At 34.9% G+C, this 20453-nt stretch overlaps 3 protein-coding genes across 3 annotated transcripts; 1 reads left to right on the top strand and 2 right to left on the bottom strand.

The window, feature by feature from the left end:
- Positions 1 to 424: 424 nt before the first annotated feature.
- On the top strand, positions 425 to 2768 carry LOC123909375 (wall-associated receptor kinase 2-like). The gene is made up of 2 exons (XM_045960210.1): positions 425 to 1272; positions 1695 to 2768. The coding sequence occupies exons 1-2, from the start codon at positions 482 to 484 to the stop codon at positions 2500 to 2502; spliced, it is 1599 nt and encodes a 532-aa protein (XP_045816166.1). The 5' UTR covers positions 425 to 481; the 3' UTR covers positions 2503 to 2768.
- A 4167-nt stretch (positions 2769 to 6935) lies between these two features.
- Positions 6936 to 9931, bottom strand: LOC123905159 (putative wall-associated receptor kinase-like 16). The gene is made up of 3 exons (XM_045954793.1): positions 9034 to 9931; positions 8445 to 8627; positions 6936 to 8299 (listed from the first exon to the last, which is right to left on the bottom strand). Exons 1-3 carry the CDS (start codon positions 9929 to 9931, stop codon positions 7113 to 7115), a joined length of 2268 nt encoding a protein of 755 aa, XP_045810749.1. The 3' UTR covers positions 6936 to 7112.
- A 5082-nt stretch (positions 9932 to 15013) lies between these two features.
- LOC123909373 (probable methyltransferase PMT24) lies at positions 15014 to 19708 on the bottom strand. The gene is made up of 9 exons (XM_045960206.1): positions 19437 to 19708; positions 17619 to 18466; positions 17383 to 17532; positions 16899 to 17169; positions 16685 to 16795; positions 16183 to 16357; positions 15796 to 16065; positions 15504 to 15704; positions 15014 to 15426 (listed from the first exon to the last, which is right to left on the bottom strand). Exons 2-9 carry the CDS (start codon positions 18429 to 18431, stop codon positions 15198 to 15200), a joined length of 2220 nt encoding a protein of 739 aa, XP_045816162.1. The 5' UTR covers positions 18432 to 18466; positions 19437 to 19708; the 3' UTR covers positions 15014 to 15197.
- Positions 19709 to 20453: the final 745 nt, after the last annotated feature.

Genomic DNA, 20453 nt, shown 5'->3' with positions numbered 1-20453 from the left:
TATGCAACAAGGCCTCATACAATACTAGTGCCACACAATTTTCATTTCCATGTGTTCCTAAGACTTCAAAGATTGTGGCATAATTAATCCCAATAGAAGATACCGCCATTGTTTCTCTCATAGTAACAGTATGATCAAAAACTAGTTTGCCCTTTTCATAACAAAATTCTTGATATTGTCCAAGTGCTTTTAACCAAGAATCTCCCAACATATTTCGAAGCACAGTACCAAAAAATTGAAAACAAATATTGGAGAAAGAACAAATCAGCTGGAAAAGCTTGCTCACACCATGCTGAGGAAGGTGTCTCGACCTTGAGTATCCCACTTGTAAAGAATCATCATATCCAAAACAAAAATCATATCCAATTATTATTATCTCTCGAGACACCTAGGTAAAACCACATCACATCTAATGAAGCTTTCTTTTAGAATGAGTATGTTCTTGATAATACAAGTGATCTGACCTCTTTCCGAAGCAATAATGACTCTGCACATAAAACAGTTTCTACTGATTGCGGTTGTTGCTGTTCTTTATACAAAAGCATCAACTCAACCAATATCACTACCAAACTGCCCATCAAAGTGTGGTTGTGTCACCATTCCCTACCCATTTGGAACCACCAAAGATTGTTCCCTAGACAACACCTTTCTCATCAATTGCAGCCAAACTTCACACGTACCATTCTTCCAAGAGGAAGCTGATAATTATGATTCTGATTCTGATTATTATAATATAAGTGTTCTAAACATCTCATTGGATGGTGTGCTGCGTGTTGCATGGCCAATATCCAGCGATTGCTACGATGAAAAGGGTAAACTTGTGAACGAAACAACTCCGGATATCACACTGACATATTTTGACATCTCGTCAAGTCAAAACAAGTTTATAGCAGTTGGTTGTGACACATTGGGAATATTCACAGCATTTGATTCTGGGGGAAAAGTCTATGCCACAGGATGTGTGGCTTACTGCAACAACCTTAATGATACTGAGGCCAATAAATGTTCAGGCATTGGCTGTTGCGAGATTTCAATGCCCCAAGGTCACTTGTTTGCAGAAGTAAACTATGGTTCTAAGAACATATCAGACGATAATCACAAATCAGTACATGGCTTCAATCCATGTGGTTATGCGTTCATCAATGAACTGGTTATTCTTTCCCAAATCAACCATAGAAATGTGGTAAAGCTTTTTGGCTTTTGTTTGGAGACAGAAGTTCTCTTGCTTGTTTATGAATTCATTCCCAATGGCACAGTTCATGAGCATTTGCATCAGGGACGGAGGCACATGCATGACAATGGGGGCACAAGCTTGCACTAAGTTTTTGAGAATTTTTTTATACTATATATGTGTTGACACTTTTACCACTTAAGCCCACATCCATTTATCATCCAAATACTAAAGTTGCTATGAATGTAAAACTTGTACTCCACCCCACTACACACAAGTGACTTCTAGGAATGTAAATGGATATACATTTTACATAATATTGTAAGATATATATGTGTTGGATAAACACGATATTCGTATTTGTCTTATAAAGAGGTATTTTTATTGAGATTGAAAAATGAGAAGATCATTCAATATTTTATATTTATGATGTATATTTATGCTTAAAAAATAAAATGTAAAATATATTAAATGCTACAAATTTATACTATACGATTATGATGCCCCCTCTATACAAAATTCCTGGCTCCGTCACTGATTTGCATGATAAAAACCAATCTATAAAGCTAACATGGAAAACAAGATTAAGAATAGCAAAAGAAACCGCTGGTGTCCTGGCATACTTACATTCCGCCGCTTCTACACCTATCATACATAGAGACGTGAAATCTAGAAATATACTCCTAGATCGCAATCTCACTGCAAAGGTTTCTGACTTTGGAGCTTCAAGGATTGTACCTCTTGATCATAGTCAGATAAACACTCTAGTGCAGGGGACATTGGGGTATCTTGACCCAGAATACCTCCACACAAGCCAGTTAACAGAGAAGAGTGATGTTTATAGTTTTGGAGTTGTCCTAGCAGAGTTGCTGACAGGAAAGAAGGCACTATCTTTTGACAGGCCAGAGGTTGAAAGAAACCTTGCTTCATACTTTGGTTCTTCAATGAAAGAGGGTCGGTTACTTCATATTTTGGACCAAAATATAGATGAAGCAAATATTGAGCAAGTAAAAGAGGGTGCCCATATTGCAGAACGCTGTTTAAGGGTGAAGGGCGAGGATAGACCCACCATGAAAGAAGTAGCAATGGAACTAGAAGGAATATTAGTTATTGAAGAGCATCGTTGGGGAAGTGACAATTTGTCTTCAGAAGAGACTGAAAACTTGATAGGAATGAAGGCATTATCTTTTGACAGGCCAGAGGTTGATAGAAACCTTGCTGCATACTTTGGTTCTTCGATGAAAGCGGGTCGGTTACTTCATATTTTGGACAAAAGTATAGACATGGCAAATATTGAGCAACTAGAAGAGGCTGCCCAAATTGCAGAGTGATGTTTAAGGGTGAAAGGTGAGGACAGACCCACCATGAAAGAAGTGGCAATGGAACTAGAGGGAATAGTAGTTATTGAAGAGCATCGTCGGGGAATTGACAATTTGTCATCAGAAGAGACTGAGAACTTGCTCAAAAATGTTGAAGATGGCATTAGTGGAAGTGGCATTAATTCTTCTGATCCATATAGCTTAAACCAGATGTCAATGTCAACGTTTGGTGGAAGATGATTAGTTGATATTAATACTCATGGTTAGATCTTAATCTATCTTCATTATAATGATGTTGTAGTATGTTATATTTCCTCTATGTATTGGACATGATATTAATTCTCATGATTAGTTGATATTAATACTCACGATTAGAAGTTCAATTAGTTTGTTAGAGGTTCAAATTAGTTTGTTATTAGGTAGTTAGTTAGTTAAGGCTAAAATGGCTCTATATAAGAGCACCGATTGTGCTCTTTTTAGCATCTTTTATCAATCAAATATGCTCTCTATATAAGAGCACCGATTATACTTTTTTTAGCAACTTTTACCTCATGAGCATGACCATGCTCTCTTTTTTTCCTATGTGTATATGATGTATGGCACTACGATCCTATGATTCTTTTAACAAAATTCATATATTAAATAAAGGCTTTACAATTGAGTCTGCTTATTTATGCTTGAGTAAGTTTCTTTCTCCAATTAAGTTGCTAAATGATTTTTCACTACCAAAGCAACATTAATTCGACCTTTAGAAGTATGCATGACTTCAATGATCTGAGATACAAGCAAGTATGGTTTTGACTTGAAACAACATTGTTCACATGAAAATTGAGTTAATCAATTTTTTTGCCACCACCAGTTAGATTGAATCATTGGCATAATGAAATAGAAAAATTAGATACCTTGTAATCATATTGTAACTCTTTGATAAGAAAATTGAATCACTTTGGCATTGTAATCATATTGTAACTCTTTGGTATACCTTGTCTCTCTCTTTCATTAATAAATTATTCATTGGTTCTTAAAAAAGAATTTGTTCTGTTATGACTTCATTTATTTGATCTGCTTATAAAAGAGATGCATTATGTTATGTATGAAAATACCATTATCTTGTGGAATTATGCCATGGACTAAGTCAATTTGTACAACTACAGTTCATTTTTTTAAGTATCCTAATATATACTTATGTTTTTTTAGGTAACCGAATAAGAAGAGTCAAGCGATGGTAGGCGTTTCTGAGTCTAGTGCACACTAATTAAGGATTATGAAGCAACATCACATACTAGGGATATTTAGATATTTTTTGAACTTATGTTTAACCACTCTACTAATATTTATGTTTTAATTTTTGAATGTTTGAACTACATTAGTTTCTTTCGTTTGGAACTTCAAGTACTTGAATTAAATTTTTGATGTATGAATCTTGTCACTATTGAATGAATTATATAAATGAGATTAAGTTATTTTTATTTATATATTTGTGCATTTTAATTTCTTTACTCATATATGGATATTATAATTGTTCTTTAATAAGCCATCAAAATGACTAAAAAATGTTTTTTTTTTATAGTGAATAAAAAATGTTTTAAATTAATTTTTTTTTTTTTAAAGTTTGGGACGGTTTTGTAACCGTTGCAACATTTGCTATCAAATTTAGTGTTGTGTGGGGAAAAACATAGCGACGGTTTGAAACTGTTGTAAATGTGTGAAAACAGCACAAAAGGAGGATTTGTTGAATTTGTCAGACATAACCGATTAAGTTACCATTGATTAACATAAATTATGCAATTAGTAATAATAGATGAATTAAAGAAAAAAAGAGAAGACAAAACCTGAGAGAGAGAACGAAAGAAACATCGAAGACGGAGGGGGCTGGAGCGCTATAGCGCGCGATATCCCTTTTACTTCCAAATTGGATCCTCTCCTTCTCTTGTTGGTACTTGGTAATGACTGCCGCGAAAGAGAGTTTTAGAAGGGGGCAACTCCTAAATTATTTTATTTTTGTTTTGGGTAGAAAACTCCTTAAATTTATTATATTGAAAAGGGATAAATATGTTTTTAGTCCCTGCATTTTGGCCGATTTTTAAAAAAGTTCCTATTATTCTGGATCAAGATACCCTAGTGTCCCCTGCACCAAAGTTGTTATCTGACTTTGATCAAGAGGAAAAATCCTAGAAGCTCCAAAATCAGAAAATTTTGCAGTGAGATTATGATCAAGAAGTATATTTGAAGTTTTCACATCTCTGTTGTTATCTCTATGTACTCAATCCACAACATTTTGAGCTTTACCACATTCCTATGATTGATTTGAGAAAGCACAATCACTTCATTGATAAACTGTTCAACCTGATTTGGGTAATTTATTTTGGACTTTTTTATTGCTACTATTCTATTATCTTGTATAACTCCTTTGTACATTGTTCCTTGACCACCTTGGTTGCTTTCTTTAACTCATCCACAGTTTGGAGTTTTGCTGTTGCAGTTGAACAGCCTCTATGCTTTGCTATCTGTTGCTTTAAGAACAAGCCACCATTTTGTTGAAAAAAATGTTGTCTAAGTTTTATGAGTTTTCTTTTCCTCATTGCCCAATATGCATAAGAGCTTCCAATTAGTACTGATATGACACTTATACTCACACCTGAACATAATCATATTTTGATGAATATACAAATTTGTAATGATAAATTTGGAATCTAATTGATAATAGAGTGTGATGTGATTCAAAGAGAGAACAATTAATATAGTCACTTAAAGAAATTATGAGGATGATATATATGATCTGTTTTGGTTTTGGGACTGCATCTTAACTATATCTGTAGACACAAATTCATATCCTCTATCTTCAACTACAAAAGCATAACCACGCGGATTAAAATCAACTACACCAGCATGGTTGGCCACAGCGTCGACAGAAAGATAACTAACTTTCGATATGACATGTCCTTGCGGTACCAGAACATGATCCATTGGTGATTATATCATCAAGTTAGTTACACAAAGACACACACCCCGTTGTGTAGTTTTTTTTTTCCACTAGAATCTAATACTGAAACTGCTCCAACCGTGTATCACAACCAACTGCGGTTAATCTGTTTCGACTTGAAGATAAGTGGAAGTTGGATAAGTTGAGTTTTTGAACTGTTTGGTTCATTAGTTTGTCTCTTTCAGCATAGCAATCACTGGCTACTGGCCACGCGACGTGAAGTTGTCCGTTGAGTGGGATGTTTAAGATTGTTTGGTTACTTTGTGGCAAGAAAGGTGTTTTTTTGTTGCGGTTGATGAGAAAAGTGTTGTCTAGACAACAGTTTTTGGTGGTTCCAAATTGGAAGGGAATGGTGATATATGTAGTACTAGGGGTGTCCGAACCAATGAGATTGTCACCGTTCGGTTTGGTTTGGTTTTTAGAGTTTTTCATAAATGAAACCGAAACAAACTAACTGATTTTATTCGGTTCGGCTCGGTTCAGTTGATCGTTTTATAATATTTTTTTATTTCAAATATTACATTCATTAAGTATATTTCATACTATTGTATTTTTCGGTGTACTCTATGCTACCAATTTTTCAAACTATGATTTTTTCATACAAACTATTATATGCTCACTATTTGTACATTTAACCCTTGTTTCTAAGAGAGCAGCATTGCTCCATTTCACAAAGCTCCTTTTACTCCTTTCCATTTCATAGATTAAAGACATTGTGGCAGTCTGATGGCAAGAATTTAAAGGCTATAATTAAATAACTAAAAATTTAAAACAGAACATAAAAATGTTAGCGCACGTTCTCACTATTCGGCCGGTCTTTCCATCTTCTTCATCACCCCTGCCAACTTTTTGCTGCAGCCACGGTCGCCCCCAGGCCCGGCCCTTATGGGGGTGCAAGGTGAGCGACGTCATTGGGCCTCAATTTAAAATTTTGAGATCCTATAATAATAATTATAAATTGTTAATGTTTATAAAATATCAGATGTACTCAATTGATTAATTTTGAGGTCTTATAATAATAGTTATATATTAACAATGTTCATAAAATAACACATGTTTAGTAAAAAAGAAAAAAAAAATTACACGTTTCTTGATTATGAATTTTCTCCCATCAACCGAATTTTCTCCATACGCATGAGCCATGAAAACGAACCCGTAACCACAAGTTTAAGGTGACCAAGACCCTTACCCTTAGACCAATTCATTATTGATGTTTCTTATGTTATTTATAATTTAAATAAAGAATGACTTTTTTTTTAACAGTTTTTTATTAGAGATCGATTTTTAATATTTAAACCGGGCCTCCAAATAGACAGGACCGCCCCTGGCCGCAGCCGTCACAGGGAGGCGGTTGCAAAACTACATTCATAGAAGTCATGCATACCATTACATGAAGAAATCTATCATATAAGAATGAAGAATAAATATCATTGAGCTGATATGCTTCTAAAAGTGGAATTAATATTGTTTTCATAGTGAAAATTCATTTAGCAATGTAATTGGAGAAACCTACTCAAGCATAAATAAGCAGACTCAATTGTAAAGCCATACATAGATGAAATATAACATACTGCAACACCATTATAATGAAGAATTGAAGATAGATTAACATCTAATCATGAGTATTAATATCAGCTAATCATCTTCCGCCAAACGTTGACATTGACATCTGGTTTAAGCTATACGGATCAGAAGAATTAATGCCACTTCCACTAATGCCATCTTCAACATTTTTGAGCAAGTTCTCAGTCTCTTCTGATGACAAATTGTCACTTCCCATACGATGCTCTTCAATAACTAATATTCCCTCTAGTTCCATTGCCACTTCTTTCATGGTGGGTCTGTCCTCACCTTTCACCCTTAAACATCGTTCTGCAATTTGGGCAACCTCTTTTAGTTGCTCAATATTTTCCATGTCTATACTTTTGTCCAAAATATGAAGTAACCGACCCGCTTTCATCGAAGAACCAAAGTATGCAGCAAGGTTTCTATCAACCTCCAGCCTATCAGAAGATAATGCCTTCATTCCTGTTAGTAGCTCTGCTAGGACAACCCCAAAACTATAAACGTCACTCTTCTCTGTTAACTGGCTTGTGAGGAGGTATTCTGGATCAAGATACCCCAATGTTCCCTGCACTAGAGTGTTTATCTGACTATGATCAAGAGGTACAATCCTTGAAGCTCCAAAGTCAGAAACCTTTGCAGTGAGATTGCTATCTAGGAGTATATTTGTAGATTTCACGTCTCTATGTATGATAGGTGTAGAAGCGGCGGAATGTAAGTATGCCAGGACACCAGCGGTTTCTTTTGCTATTCTTAATCTTGTTTTCCATGTTAGTTTTATAGATTGGTTTTTATCATGCAAATGTTTATGAACAGTGCCATTGGGAATGAATTCATAAACAAGCAAGGGAACTTCTGTCTCTAAACAACAACCAAAAAGCTTTACCACATTTCTATGGTTGATTTGGGAAAGAATGACCACTTCATTGATGAACGGTTCAATCTGGTCTGGGTCATTGATTTTGGATTTTTTTATTGCTACAATTCTTTTATCTTGTAATACTCCTTTGTAAACTGTTCCCTGACCTCCTTGTCCTAGGATCTTTCCTTCATCAAAGTTGTTGGTAGCTTCATTTAGCTCCCCAAGAGTGAAGACTTTAGCTGTTTCAGTTGATCCTCCATGCCTGCCTATCTGTTGTTGTAACAGTAAGCCACCGTTTTGTTGAAAAAATTGTTCTTTAAGTTTAATGAGCTTTCTTTTCTTCAATGCAAAATAAGCATAAAAACTTCCAACCAGTAGTGCTACGAGGCTTAAGCTGACACCTGAGGACATAAATAAATGGATACATAATCGTTTTCTTTCTGCATTGCGTAGCTCGTTGATGTTTCAAGTCAACTTCATGAATGTTCGAGTCTGGCCACTAAACTATTTGAAAAGAAAAAAAAAAATAGAATGTGTTGTACTCACTCAATGCGATGATCAATATGATATCTTTCCTTTGTTTGGTACTCAATTTTTTAGTGCATCTTGTTCCTTTCTTTTTCCCGTCTCCCTCAGATCCTGCCGGGCATAAACACTGGTAGCTTCCAAGAAGATTGACACATGTTGCCTTCTTAACACAGTCATTTGGCTCCATGCATTCATTAATATCTATAGAATAATTTGTCAGTTTCATTTGTGTTTTCAGGAAGGTCAGTAGAGTTTTCAAATAAAAATAGAGTACATATTACTGTGGAGTTTTTAGTTATGTAAAATCATAATTCTCATTAGCCAGAAAATTTAAAATTTGTACAAAAAGTGCTAGAAAAATTAAATTGACAAAAAGTACTAAAATACATTTGAAAGTTTCCTAGATTAAGCGCAAAACAATAAAATACAAAGACCAATTTCAACTTTTGAATTGTGGAACAAGAGATAAAGAGATGAACTTATGGTCATATGACAGTTTCTTAATTCATAATATGCAAACATAGATAAAGAGATTAAATCAGGAACAAAACAAAAAATCTAAACAAGAGAGAATGGATGATAACAAGAGAGAAGAAATATATAATACCTTGACAACCATCATGATGGAGGTATGGATTTCCCCGATATCCGTTAAAGCATCTACAAATGTAACCACCATCAGATTTTCCTACATTGTGACATGTACTGTTTGCATTACATGCATAACTTGAATGATTCTTCTTAGACTGCTGGCATGTTTGGTTCCCCAGTGCCCAATTCAACACCACAGGAAACTCCTTCTTCTTCAAACTGAGGTCTGTGGGTTTAAAGCTGTAGTATCCCTTTTCAACCAAAAAAGCATAACCACAAGGATTGAAGTCATGTACTGATGAGTGATTATTGTCAAGTATGGTATTAGCAATATATACTACTTTTGTTAACAACTGATGATGACCTTGGGGTATTGAAATCTCGCAACAGCCAATGCCTGAACAAGATTGATTGGCCTCTGTATCATTAGGCTTGTTGCAGTAAGCCACACATCCTGTGGCATAGTGGTTTCCCCAAGAATCAAACGCGTCCAATGCTCCGAATATGTCACAACCAACTGCTATAAACTTGTTTCGAGTTGGCGAGATGTGAAAATATGTCAGGCTGATTTCTTGATTTATTTCGTTCTCGGGTTTACCCTTTTCATTGTAGCAATCACTGGCTATTGGCCATGCAACACGCAGCTCACCATTCAATGAGATGTTTAGAACACTTATATTATAATTATAAACAGAATTATTTGCTTGGAAGAATGGTAGGAGTGATGTTTGGCTGCAATTGATGAGAAAGGTGTTGTCTAGGGAACAATCTTTGGTGGTTCCAAATGGGTAGGGAATGGTGACAGAACCACACTTTGATGGGCAGTTTGGTAGTGACATTGGTTGAGTTGATGCTTTTGTATAAAGAACAGCAACAACCGCAATCAGTAGAAACTGTTTTATGTGCAGAGTCATTATTGCTTCGGAAAGAGGTCAGATCACTTGTATTATCAAGAACATACTCATTCTAAAAGAAAGCTTCATTAGATGTGATGTGGTTTTACCTCGGTGTCTCGAGAGGGTAATAAAGCAGCTCATGCAGTAGTTGCTTCTCTAGTTGCTAATGGTTCTCTTCCCCACCTTTGGACTGTCAAACCGCCGGATATTCTTCGTCTGGAGTTGTTAAAAGATAGGAGTAGAGCTATATAGCTATGTCATCTAAGCTACTGGTGGTTTTTTGAATTGGTGGGAGGGAGTGTAGTATCTTAGTTTTTTAATGTCATTATCATGTGGCTTTGTCAGCTGCTTTGATTCCTCCTTTGGTATTATAGAGCCACTCAAAGGCATAAATTCCATTTTACAACATTTGATAAGCATTAATATGGTAATTAGGAGTATTAAAATAGTACTAGAAAATAAATAAACAGATCATCACAATGAAAAGCTTTTTAATTGCTTCTCCTAAAAAATAGCAACCATTGAGTAATTATCTCTCCTATATAGTATTCCAACAACTAATACGCGTAATTAGCAATAGGAAACAAAAAAAAAAACAAAACCTAGCAGTTTCGTTCATATTGTTACCAAGTATGAATCCGTTTCTTCTGCACTTGGAATGGAAACAAGGAGTGAACATACCATTATCCTTTTGAAGCCAAAAGGAAGATTGTAAAATTGCATGACGTGATTGTAAAATTTTGGTCTCCACGTTATCCTTTTTTATTATATTTTTAGTCTCCACGTTTTTGTCATTTTCAACATTAGTCACTATTGTGAAATTTTGGTTGATTGGATAGATGGAAAGTGTGCCACATAAATGTCACACAAACTCATTTAATTAGACGGAAATAGTAAGCATTAAAGGAGTCGCCAGTTAACAGAAAAGAGTGATGTTTATAGCTTTGGTGTAGTCTTAGCAGAACTTTTGACAGGAAAAAAGGCATTCAATTTTGATAGGCCGGAGGATGACAAAAGCCTTGGAGTGTGCTTTGCAGAAATGTGTTTAAGGTTGAAAAGAGAGGAAAGACCGATGATGAAAGAAGTGGTGATGGAACTAGAGGGAATGTTAGTTATGGAAGATCATAGATGGGGAAGTTCAAATTTGTGTTTAGAAGAGAGTGATAACTTGCTCAAAGTGCCATCTGTCATTAACTCTTTTGCCTCTGATAGTATAAACTAGATTTCAATGTCATTAAATTTTTTATGCTGCTGTTACAAACTATGAAGCATGGACACTCCTCGGATTAGGCATGTCCCGGTGTCGGACACGCGTCGGTGTCCGACATGACACCGACACTTATGATATATTACATTGAATTATGTCTTTTTTTCAAATTATTATCGGTGTCGATGTGTCAATGTCTATGTCATGTCCGGTGTCCGTGCTTCATAGGTCACAAATGTTCTTCAAATAATCATGTCATGGACTTCTTGAGAATCTCCTACAATCAGGCTTTTCTTTCTATACAACTTCTTGATGTTTCTGGTTATGTTATCTCTAGTGGTTACAATGTAATAGTAGTTTTTTGTTTCTATTTTGTGTAATAGCAAATCAATTTTTTTACAGCAATGTGATTTCAAAATTAACTTTGATTAGATTAACATACAACTCAATTACTTTCACTTTATAGCACAGCAAAGCAATCAAAAAGTAGGAACATTATCAGAGACATAATAAACACTGATGTTTCATGTCATTTCAAGTGCTTTTACAGACTGTTCTTATTGTACATGCATATGTCCAAGAATGATATCTCTTTGTCCTATAGCACTTTTTTGCCACAACTTCTTGAACTGAATCACTATCCAAAATTAAATTTGTTGCTACATTAAGTTAAGCTAAGTGAAATTCGCACCGATAACATGTGGTTAGCAAAAAAAAATTAATCCAGAAAGTTCAACAATTTTATGCTGTGTCAGTATCATTATTTAACAAAGCAACATCAATTCTCATCCTCATTCATTTTTCTATATGATTGTGTGAAATCAGAATAAGATTTTACCATTAAGAAAACCTTAAAAAGAAAAGAATAATGAACAAAGAAAATACTATGATTCTGTGAATAATATTAATAGATTGAACAAGAAAAATACTATCTGTGCATTCAGTGAAACATTACAAAGATGATTTCTTAGAATTGAAATGTTTCTCAAAGGGATATTACAATTACAAGTAACCTGGTTTTTCTGCCAGCAATATTTATTCATGCTAAATTATTGTCATCACTAATCTTATCATATATAAAGAGTTGTTACTCAATTATCTTTACAAAGAACTATCTTCAAACTCAGATCAATAAATCTACAACAGTAATGTGATTGAGTGAGTTATAAGTTATAACTTATAAGCAGCTAGCATGCATGTCAGACACATCTAAGGGATTCCTTTACAAAATTTGATGCTTTCTTAAAAATCATCACTCTACTACTCTTTCACATTAGACTTTTCCATCCGATGAAGAACGAAGACTATCTTTTTTCAAGGTTGTGGAAGATGTGTTAGGCACAAAGTTTGTGCCTTTAGAAGGAGAAGAAGAAGGAGCTGGTAGCTTCTTAGGAAGCATCTGTTCCCAATAATCCTTAGGAAATCTTGATGATCCTTGTGACACAACCACAAAAGAAAGAAGAATGAAGAACAAAAACTGGTGCCTTAAAAAACATGACATGATGATATGAATAGTGTAAAGAATTAAGATTGTTTCTTCTCAAAGGAAGTGCACAGTGGCTTAAAAAGGATAAGCAGCTTTTGGCAGCTGACAGTTTCAGTAATGTAGGGAGAATGACAACTTGTTTGGTTGGAAAAGGATGTGTAAATGGCAGACAAAGAGGTATTTCATAATTCTAAGCTGTTAAGCTATCCTTGTTGTTGCTCTCATTGTGTAATAAACTAATAGAATCTGGTTGTGCATGTGTGAGGAATTTTTGTTGAATTAAATAATAGTAATCACTTTGACTCCTTATTACTTAAATGCCAATCATAATTAATTCTATATTTGTTTTTTTTGGTTTTCACCACCGGTATCTGGTCCACGGGACCGCTTAATCTGGTTCGGGGGTCAGTTATGCCATCAAGTGGTTCCAGCCTCCTCCCGATCGTAGTTGCAGTGATCGAACTGTGGTCATCCCTACCAAGTCCAGCGCCAATCACCGCTAGACCAACTAACCATTGGTTAATTCTATATGTTTTTTATGTAAGAAACTTTGTTCTAGAGTGTATAAATTAATTAGCATTATGAAAAAGAGTTTTTCAATATTTTTGCATTAGAGTACATGGGATTTTGATTTCCTGCTGTAGAAATGCACACAGTTTCACGCTGTACCAAATCTCAGCTATTAATATTATAAATCGGACGGTTTAGATTAAAGATTCAATTTTTCACTGCAACGCAATATCAGCCGCCGATTTTAAATCAAACGGCCATGATTCGTTGCTGCGTGCTGCAGTTTACTGCACGAAATCCAGTTTCGAGTACATGCTAGCTAGGAGAGGATTGAAAAATTAGTGTTAGATGCTAAACTGAGTTTATTATTTTTTTCCTGAATTTTAATCATGCAAACATGAGGAGAGTGTTCATTTAAAGTGGTTAATGAAAAAAGTTATGTGATTAGAATAAGTGTCCACAAAAAGAAAAGTGTATTTGACACTTTATATGCTGTTTTTCCCGACAACAGTGTATTAAGTAAAGGAAGATAATTGAATCAGTGGTGTCAGTGAAGTATGCATAGTTTATAGCATATCTTTGTTAAGTTAATAGTGATTTAGTGAATGACTTAAAGGCCACGTAGTTATTTAAGGGATATATATATATATATGCATTTAAAATGGTTGCAAAATGTATTTAAAAATGAAAGTGGTGTGTTAGGGTGGTTCAAGTTTGATTAGTGGCTACTAGCTAGCTTCATAGCTCCCTTAATTCTGTTATTTGTTTCTTTGCTTCTGGTTTATCAACATCCAGAAAAAACGGAACATTCTAAGGAAAAACATAACGTATTTTCCAAGTAACTAAAAAAAAATATTAGTAATTGTAAGATGGAGAGACAAATATAATCAGTTAGCCTATATTCCAATATATAAACATCTCTCAGAAAATCATGCAGTATATATTGATATGTGAAAATTCTTTTCTTTCTTCCAGTAGTTTAGTTGCTACACTCACATTTTTAAATACGGAGAAGTTTGAAATTCCAGATTCGAACTCGGGGTCAGTGCAACTACCAACTATTTTACACAGAACATACAAATTAAATTCAATCCTCTAACATGTGAGATTCAGACATCCACTTACCTTTAATAGTTTGGCTTACAGCTAGCTATTTATGTACGGACACAAACACGACACTGACACGTCAATATCGATAATCATTTGAGAAAATGATGTAATTCAATATAATCATAAGTATCGGTGTCGGTGTCGAATACTGACGCATGTCCAACACCGGGACACGCCTAATCCAAGGAGTGTTCGTGCATGATAGCTAGCTATTTAGATGTCTTAAATAATCAAAATTAAAATTATTGATATATCACCCACCTATTATTACCTTTCTTTTTTTAAAATACCATTTTTTGGTCCCCTGCATCTTCACTATTTTATAACTCAAACAGGTTCAACAAGTAGTTTTCTTGAAAATTGCTTCATTATTATGTCTCAATTCTCATCTATGGAATAGTAGCATATACCTAAAGTAAAGAAAGTCCATTATAACACTAGCCCTTTTGAGTGGTTTAATACTCAAATGCCAGTACTACTCTAGTTAAAGATCACAGTGCTAATGTTTAATATTAAGGGCAAACAACCATTTTGATCCTCGAATGTGTAACTCGCTGTTACATTAATCTCTAAATGCATTAAAATTGAAAACAAATCCACAGATGTCTTTTTTATTAGTCATTTTAGTCATCAAATCTGTTTCTAAATAGTCAATTTAGTTCTCGAATGTGTTCTTTGTTGGTCAATTTAGTCCAAAAAATTTAGACAAACGTGGTAGCGAGTTACACTTTCAGGGACCAAAATGTTGGTTTGCCCTAGGTATATGTGTAGATCAAGTCCATACTAGTACATTTTGTAAACAACCAAGTTATTTACATTTAAAATAATAAATAAATATTACATTACATAGGGTTGTACAAGTGAGAGTGACATTCTTCAATAATACAAGCATAGAAAGTGAAGAATAAGAAAAATACACTACACATTCTACCAAAACAATGAATGGGAAAGTGAAGCTGAAGCATCATAAATTAGGCAATGGCTGACACAATAGTTTCAACCTCTGTTGGTCTCCAAAATGTCTTCTGAAGACAAAGTAAACCCTCCCCATTTTTTGCATAACTCGACCGAATATCCCAATGTAGAGATTTTGCCATGTTTTCTATCTCACCAATTATTTCTTCATTGTCTCTTATTATCAAATATCCTTCTGGTCTCAACATTCTATCAACTTCTGCAATCACTGCCACTATATTGCACCTGAATCCATACATAAATAAAATCAGCTAAATAAATCACAAGGATAAGAAGTATCGAGAATAAAGAAATCGGCATACCTTTCTTTAATTGTTGAGAATAAAGAATCAGCATGGAGAAGATCATAAGATCGAGGATAGGTACTAAACGACTCACACCAATCATGATAAATACCGAATAATCCACGCTCATATATTAGAGGCAATGTGTCTGGAGAATCAATTGGAACCACATTCATTACCCAAACATTAAATTTCAACGCTTTAAGTGCCGCGGCAAATCTAAAAACACAAAAGAACGCAAAATTAGTAATAGTTTTGTTAAGGTTGATTAGGGACTAGAAAATATAATGAAGTAGAAAGTACAACTTACCCTCCATAAAGAGCTCTCATGTCCATGACATTTCTTACTGAAGACCAATTGATTCCCATTCCATTCAAATATGAATGTGAAATAACAACTTTCCAATGCTTGTAGTCGGCGGTGAATTCCACCGAAGCATCTCTTCCATTAACGCCGGTCTGAGAGTTTAACCAGTAAGGTGGTTTCTCCAACCTCAGCGGCCATTGCTCCGGCCAGATTGTTCCACGCTCTGATGCACCTAATGGCACTTTGTGCATACAATCTTGTAGTGATACATTCCTAAAGATATGGAAGTGGAAAATAAAAATAAGAGTGACGGAATAATCTCCAAATAAATAAAGCACTATCAACAACATTCATGAATTACATTGAACAAGAAACAAAAAATAGATGTACCAGGCTGCATTTGGATCATCGGATTCACTACACATTGGCGGTTCATTTTTTAGTCTTCTCTCGTAGCATTCATTGTCGGTTGGTTTTCTATATATTGCGGCTGCCACTCCATTCAATTTGTCTTTTGCAATAACCACCAGATCCCAGCACATTGACTTTGTAATTGTACGCATGTCTGCAACATAATGGTTTTGTATAAAAAACAATCCATAAGTTCATCTCTACAGCCTGTTTGGATTGACTAGTAGGAGCTTATCTACTGACATAAGCATTTTTGAGACTGTTTGAGAGAGCTTATGGAAACAACTTATGACATGCCAATAAGGTGTTTGCAGCTTACTTCCATAAGCTCTCCAGTATAGCTTTTATGGCAGCATATAGTTTGTATAACAGTTTTATTTTATCTTTTGTTAACAAATGACTTGTACATATGTAAACACATATGTAATTCATTTATCCAAACAAGGCTATGGTGAAATGAATTTAGGTCTAATGGTTTTACCTTTCCAAATCCCAACATTTTCTGGATCCTTTTGATACACCGGAGTAGCAGACCATACAAAGTAACCACCAGGCCGCAAGACACGGTTCAGCTCTAAGAGTAGTTTGCCACCTGCATTTTACAAATAATATAGTATAACTAAAACGAAACAAACATAAGTGGGAAAAGAAATATATTTGAGGAAAGGAAAATTTAATCAAGATGTCAATTACACCTTCTATGTGCCAAGGGACTCTACAACGAGCACAGTGGAGAAGATCAAAGACAGAACCAGGGAATGGTAATCTTTTGGTGCCCATGACGCCTAAAATTGCAGGAATACCCCTTTCGAGTGCAAATTGAACTTGCGCCTCATGCACATCTTTAGGAGCAAATGACATAGTCAGAACATCTTTTTCAAACAAATAGCCACCAAAGCTCGCTACACCACATCCAACGTCCAATATCACACGACTTCTCTTCCCCCACGCAATATTAGGAAGAGACTGCGTTATTAAACCACCGAAAACAGGAAAATCACGAACATTGTAATTATCTCAAAAATAAAAAACACTTTCTGAATCTTGTTTTCCTATAACTAAGAATCTTGTTCTAAGTTATGTAATTTGTATTGATAAAAAAAATTAAAATCAACTGGCTAAGCAAAATAACATAATTGAACATGAATTGTGGAACATAGAAACCTACTAAAGGCTTACTTTCTGAATGAATTCAATGTAATGAAGAGCACCATGCTTAAATTGAGTTCCACCACCAGGAAAACTAAGGTATTCACCAGAAACTTTGATCCAGTTTTGATGACCCTTAGATTCTACAAGCTTTGTATGAGGAGCATTGTTGTACCATATCTGCAATAGGCACCAAAATATTGAATTTCAATATTTATTTTCAGGCAGTTATTGAATTTCAATAATTCAGTTTGTGTGCTACATACCATTTCCCTGCTTTTGGGCCACCTAATTGGGCTTCTATAGCCCTCCGGAAGAGAGACAAGACAAGTAGAAACTTCATCTGGACAATGCCTCTCTCGATGTTCATAGTGACTTATGCTTGGGAGTTTTCTAATTGCTTTCCAATTGTCAAGACAAGGGATGTATTCGGATCCCGAAGTTGTATTACATAGTTTCCAGTCGTATTTGCTGCTATCATCAATAGAGATTGAAGACTTCTGCGATTCACTTGAAGTTTCTTCTTTTGAAGTTTCATGGCTTTCCACGTTACTATCTCCAGTACTTTGGTTTGTCTCTGAATCCAGATTTTTCTTGATTTCCTCCACCTTAGTCTCACCGAAAGTCTCGTCTTGTTGTGTGACTTCACCGACATTATTTTCTGTCCCTAATTTGCTATCATCTAAGTTCTTGTCAGATTTACTTTCATCCAAAGTTTTCGTCAATCCTCTGAGTTGATTATCATCAATTTGACCATTCGGTGCTCCTATTTCTACAGATTCTGAATGGCTTTCGCTCTGAGGACTTGGGGTTTGGCTATCTCTCCTTGCTGATTCCTCTGGTGGTATATCGCCTAACTTATCTTCAAATTGCCTAGAACCAGTTTGATTAGCTATATTTTTCACCTCATTAATTGTCTCGGGTACCTCCATGACTGAATCCTGAATCGGAACAATGGATGACATTGCAATCCATATACCAACTAAACAAAATGCAACAAACACAGCTATTGGAACTGTTGAACAGTAGCTTGATGAGTTCCTCCCCTCGCCCCCTCGGGAATTCTTCCCCGGCGCCATGCTTCTTAGTTTCTTCTATTTCAAGATAAATACACCTAGAAAGTGGAGTAAATCATTAGTAAATCCATTAAAAAGAAAACAATGTAACTCGGTTAAATGTTGTTGGATTTCAAGTGTGAGTGGTTAAGTTTCACATCGACTATGAATGGGAATAATGTTGGATATATAAGAGAGGTGGTCCATGAAACTAATTCCTTAAGGTTTTGGGTGGAAATATGGCGTCTTCCTCTCTAGTGATCCTGGAGCACTGACCCGTTGTTTCTCTCGACACTCCCCCAGACTCCCCAACAAAAGGTATCAGAGTCGTGGTTTGGCTTGATGCGGGAGAGGGAGTGGATCATGTTATTGGATCAACTATACAATGTGGGGACTCACACAAGTGTGAATGGTTAAGTCTCACATCATCGACTATGAATGGAAAATATATTGGATATATAAGAGTGGCTAAATGTCGATGCTTTTGTCTATTTCTTTTTTAAAATAGATGGCACACAGCAAAAGGTTGCTCTATGCCGGCTGATTGCGGTGGTATTTTCAGAGATAGCAATGCTGCCGATCTCGGTTGTTTTGCTCAAAACTTAAACATATCTACCGCTTTGCATGCAGAGCTCATCAGGGTTATGTATACAATTGAGATAACTTCATAAAAAGGTTAGATCTCTCTGCGGATGCACGGGTCTCTTACTAGTAAGGGTGACAAAAAAAATGTAGACAATAATAAAACCAAAGAAGTACTAGCAATTAAAAGCTTGAAACAAAGAAGGTAATCATGGTCATGAATTAACTACTATTAACTTGTCTTTTTTTCTTTTCTTAGTAAAAAAGAAAAAGTAATAATGAAACATGTACGAATGAGTCAAAAAAAGTAAACTTTATTAAGAAAAATAAACCGAAACGTTCTCCAATAGTCCAAGCAAAACAATTGAAGGAAACCATATGAAGAAATTGAAAAAACAAAGAAACCCAGAAACAGAGATGAAGTTAAGAAGCATAAAGTTTACTCACCTTCATCTGTCATACAACCCAGTAGAGCACATCTGAGAATGAATGAATGAATCAAGGAGAATACTTTGTTGATGTGTGTGCTAGCTAAAAGATCAAGGAGTTTGGGTAAAACACTAAAACATGATGAATCGATGAGAAACAGTTAGTGTGTGTGGGTTGTGTTGTGCTTGAATTGAATATCATTTGTGACAGCAATGGTGCTCTGTAAATTGATGTTTTTCTGTGGGCTTGCTTACAGACAATTAACAATATTAATAATAATACGGTGTAATAAATAAGGGTCTTGTTAACATGTGCATATAGGGCATATGATAAGGTATCTTAATATAGAAATTTAACATTTAATAATACAAGACATTTAATGCTTGAAAAGTTAAAATGCACAAATTTTAAGGCATAATTTTTATTTTTACTACCTTAACATGTGTCATGTATGCACATGTTAATAAATAATAGGATCAATTATTACTCTACATAAAAATATATTCGTGTTAAAAGTCGTGCATTTAACTTTTTAAAAATTATAACAAATCTCTTATAGCTTAAACCCTAGTTTTAAAATTGAATGTTCGACATTATCAACAAAAAAAAATCAAACGCTGGTCCAATCGGGAAATTACAAATTAGCCTGCCAGTGTAGCATTGTTAAATTTTCTTGAGGGAGCACTTGGTAATTATTTACGATCTTAAGTGATTCAAGGATAAATATATGTTGTGCACAGAAAATATATGATTTATACAATAAAAAAAATTAATATCAAATTTTATTTTTTTTATTCTAACAACACTCTTGTGCACATAAGATATATGATTTATACAATAAAACAATTAATATCAAATTTATTTTTTTATTCTTTAACACATGTCTTAAATTTTTTTAGCCACATATATATAATCAAGAGTAATGCTAGGGTCACACCCTCTAACACACTCTTTAGACACACTCCAATAAAAATTAGCCACATCATTCACTTTTTTAATTCATTTACCTGCTAACTGGTTGAACCGGTAAAGAAA

This window comes from Trifolium pratense, linkage group LG2 (genome assembly GCF_020283565.1).
Source record: "Trifolium pratense cultivar HEN17-A07 linkage group LG2, ARS_RC_1.1, whole genome shotgun sequence".
Lineage (NCBI taxonomy): Eukaryota > Viridiplantae > Streptophyta > Magnoliopsida > Fabales > Fabaceae > Trifolium > Trifolium pratense.
The sequence above is the reverse complement of the archived record's forward strand: the minus strand, read 5'-3'. Positions and strand labels throughout refer to the sequence as shown.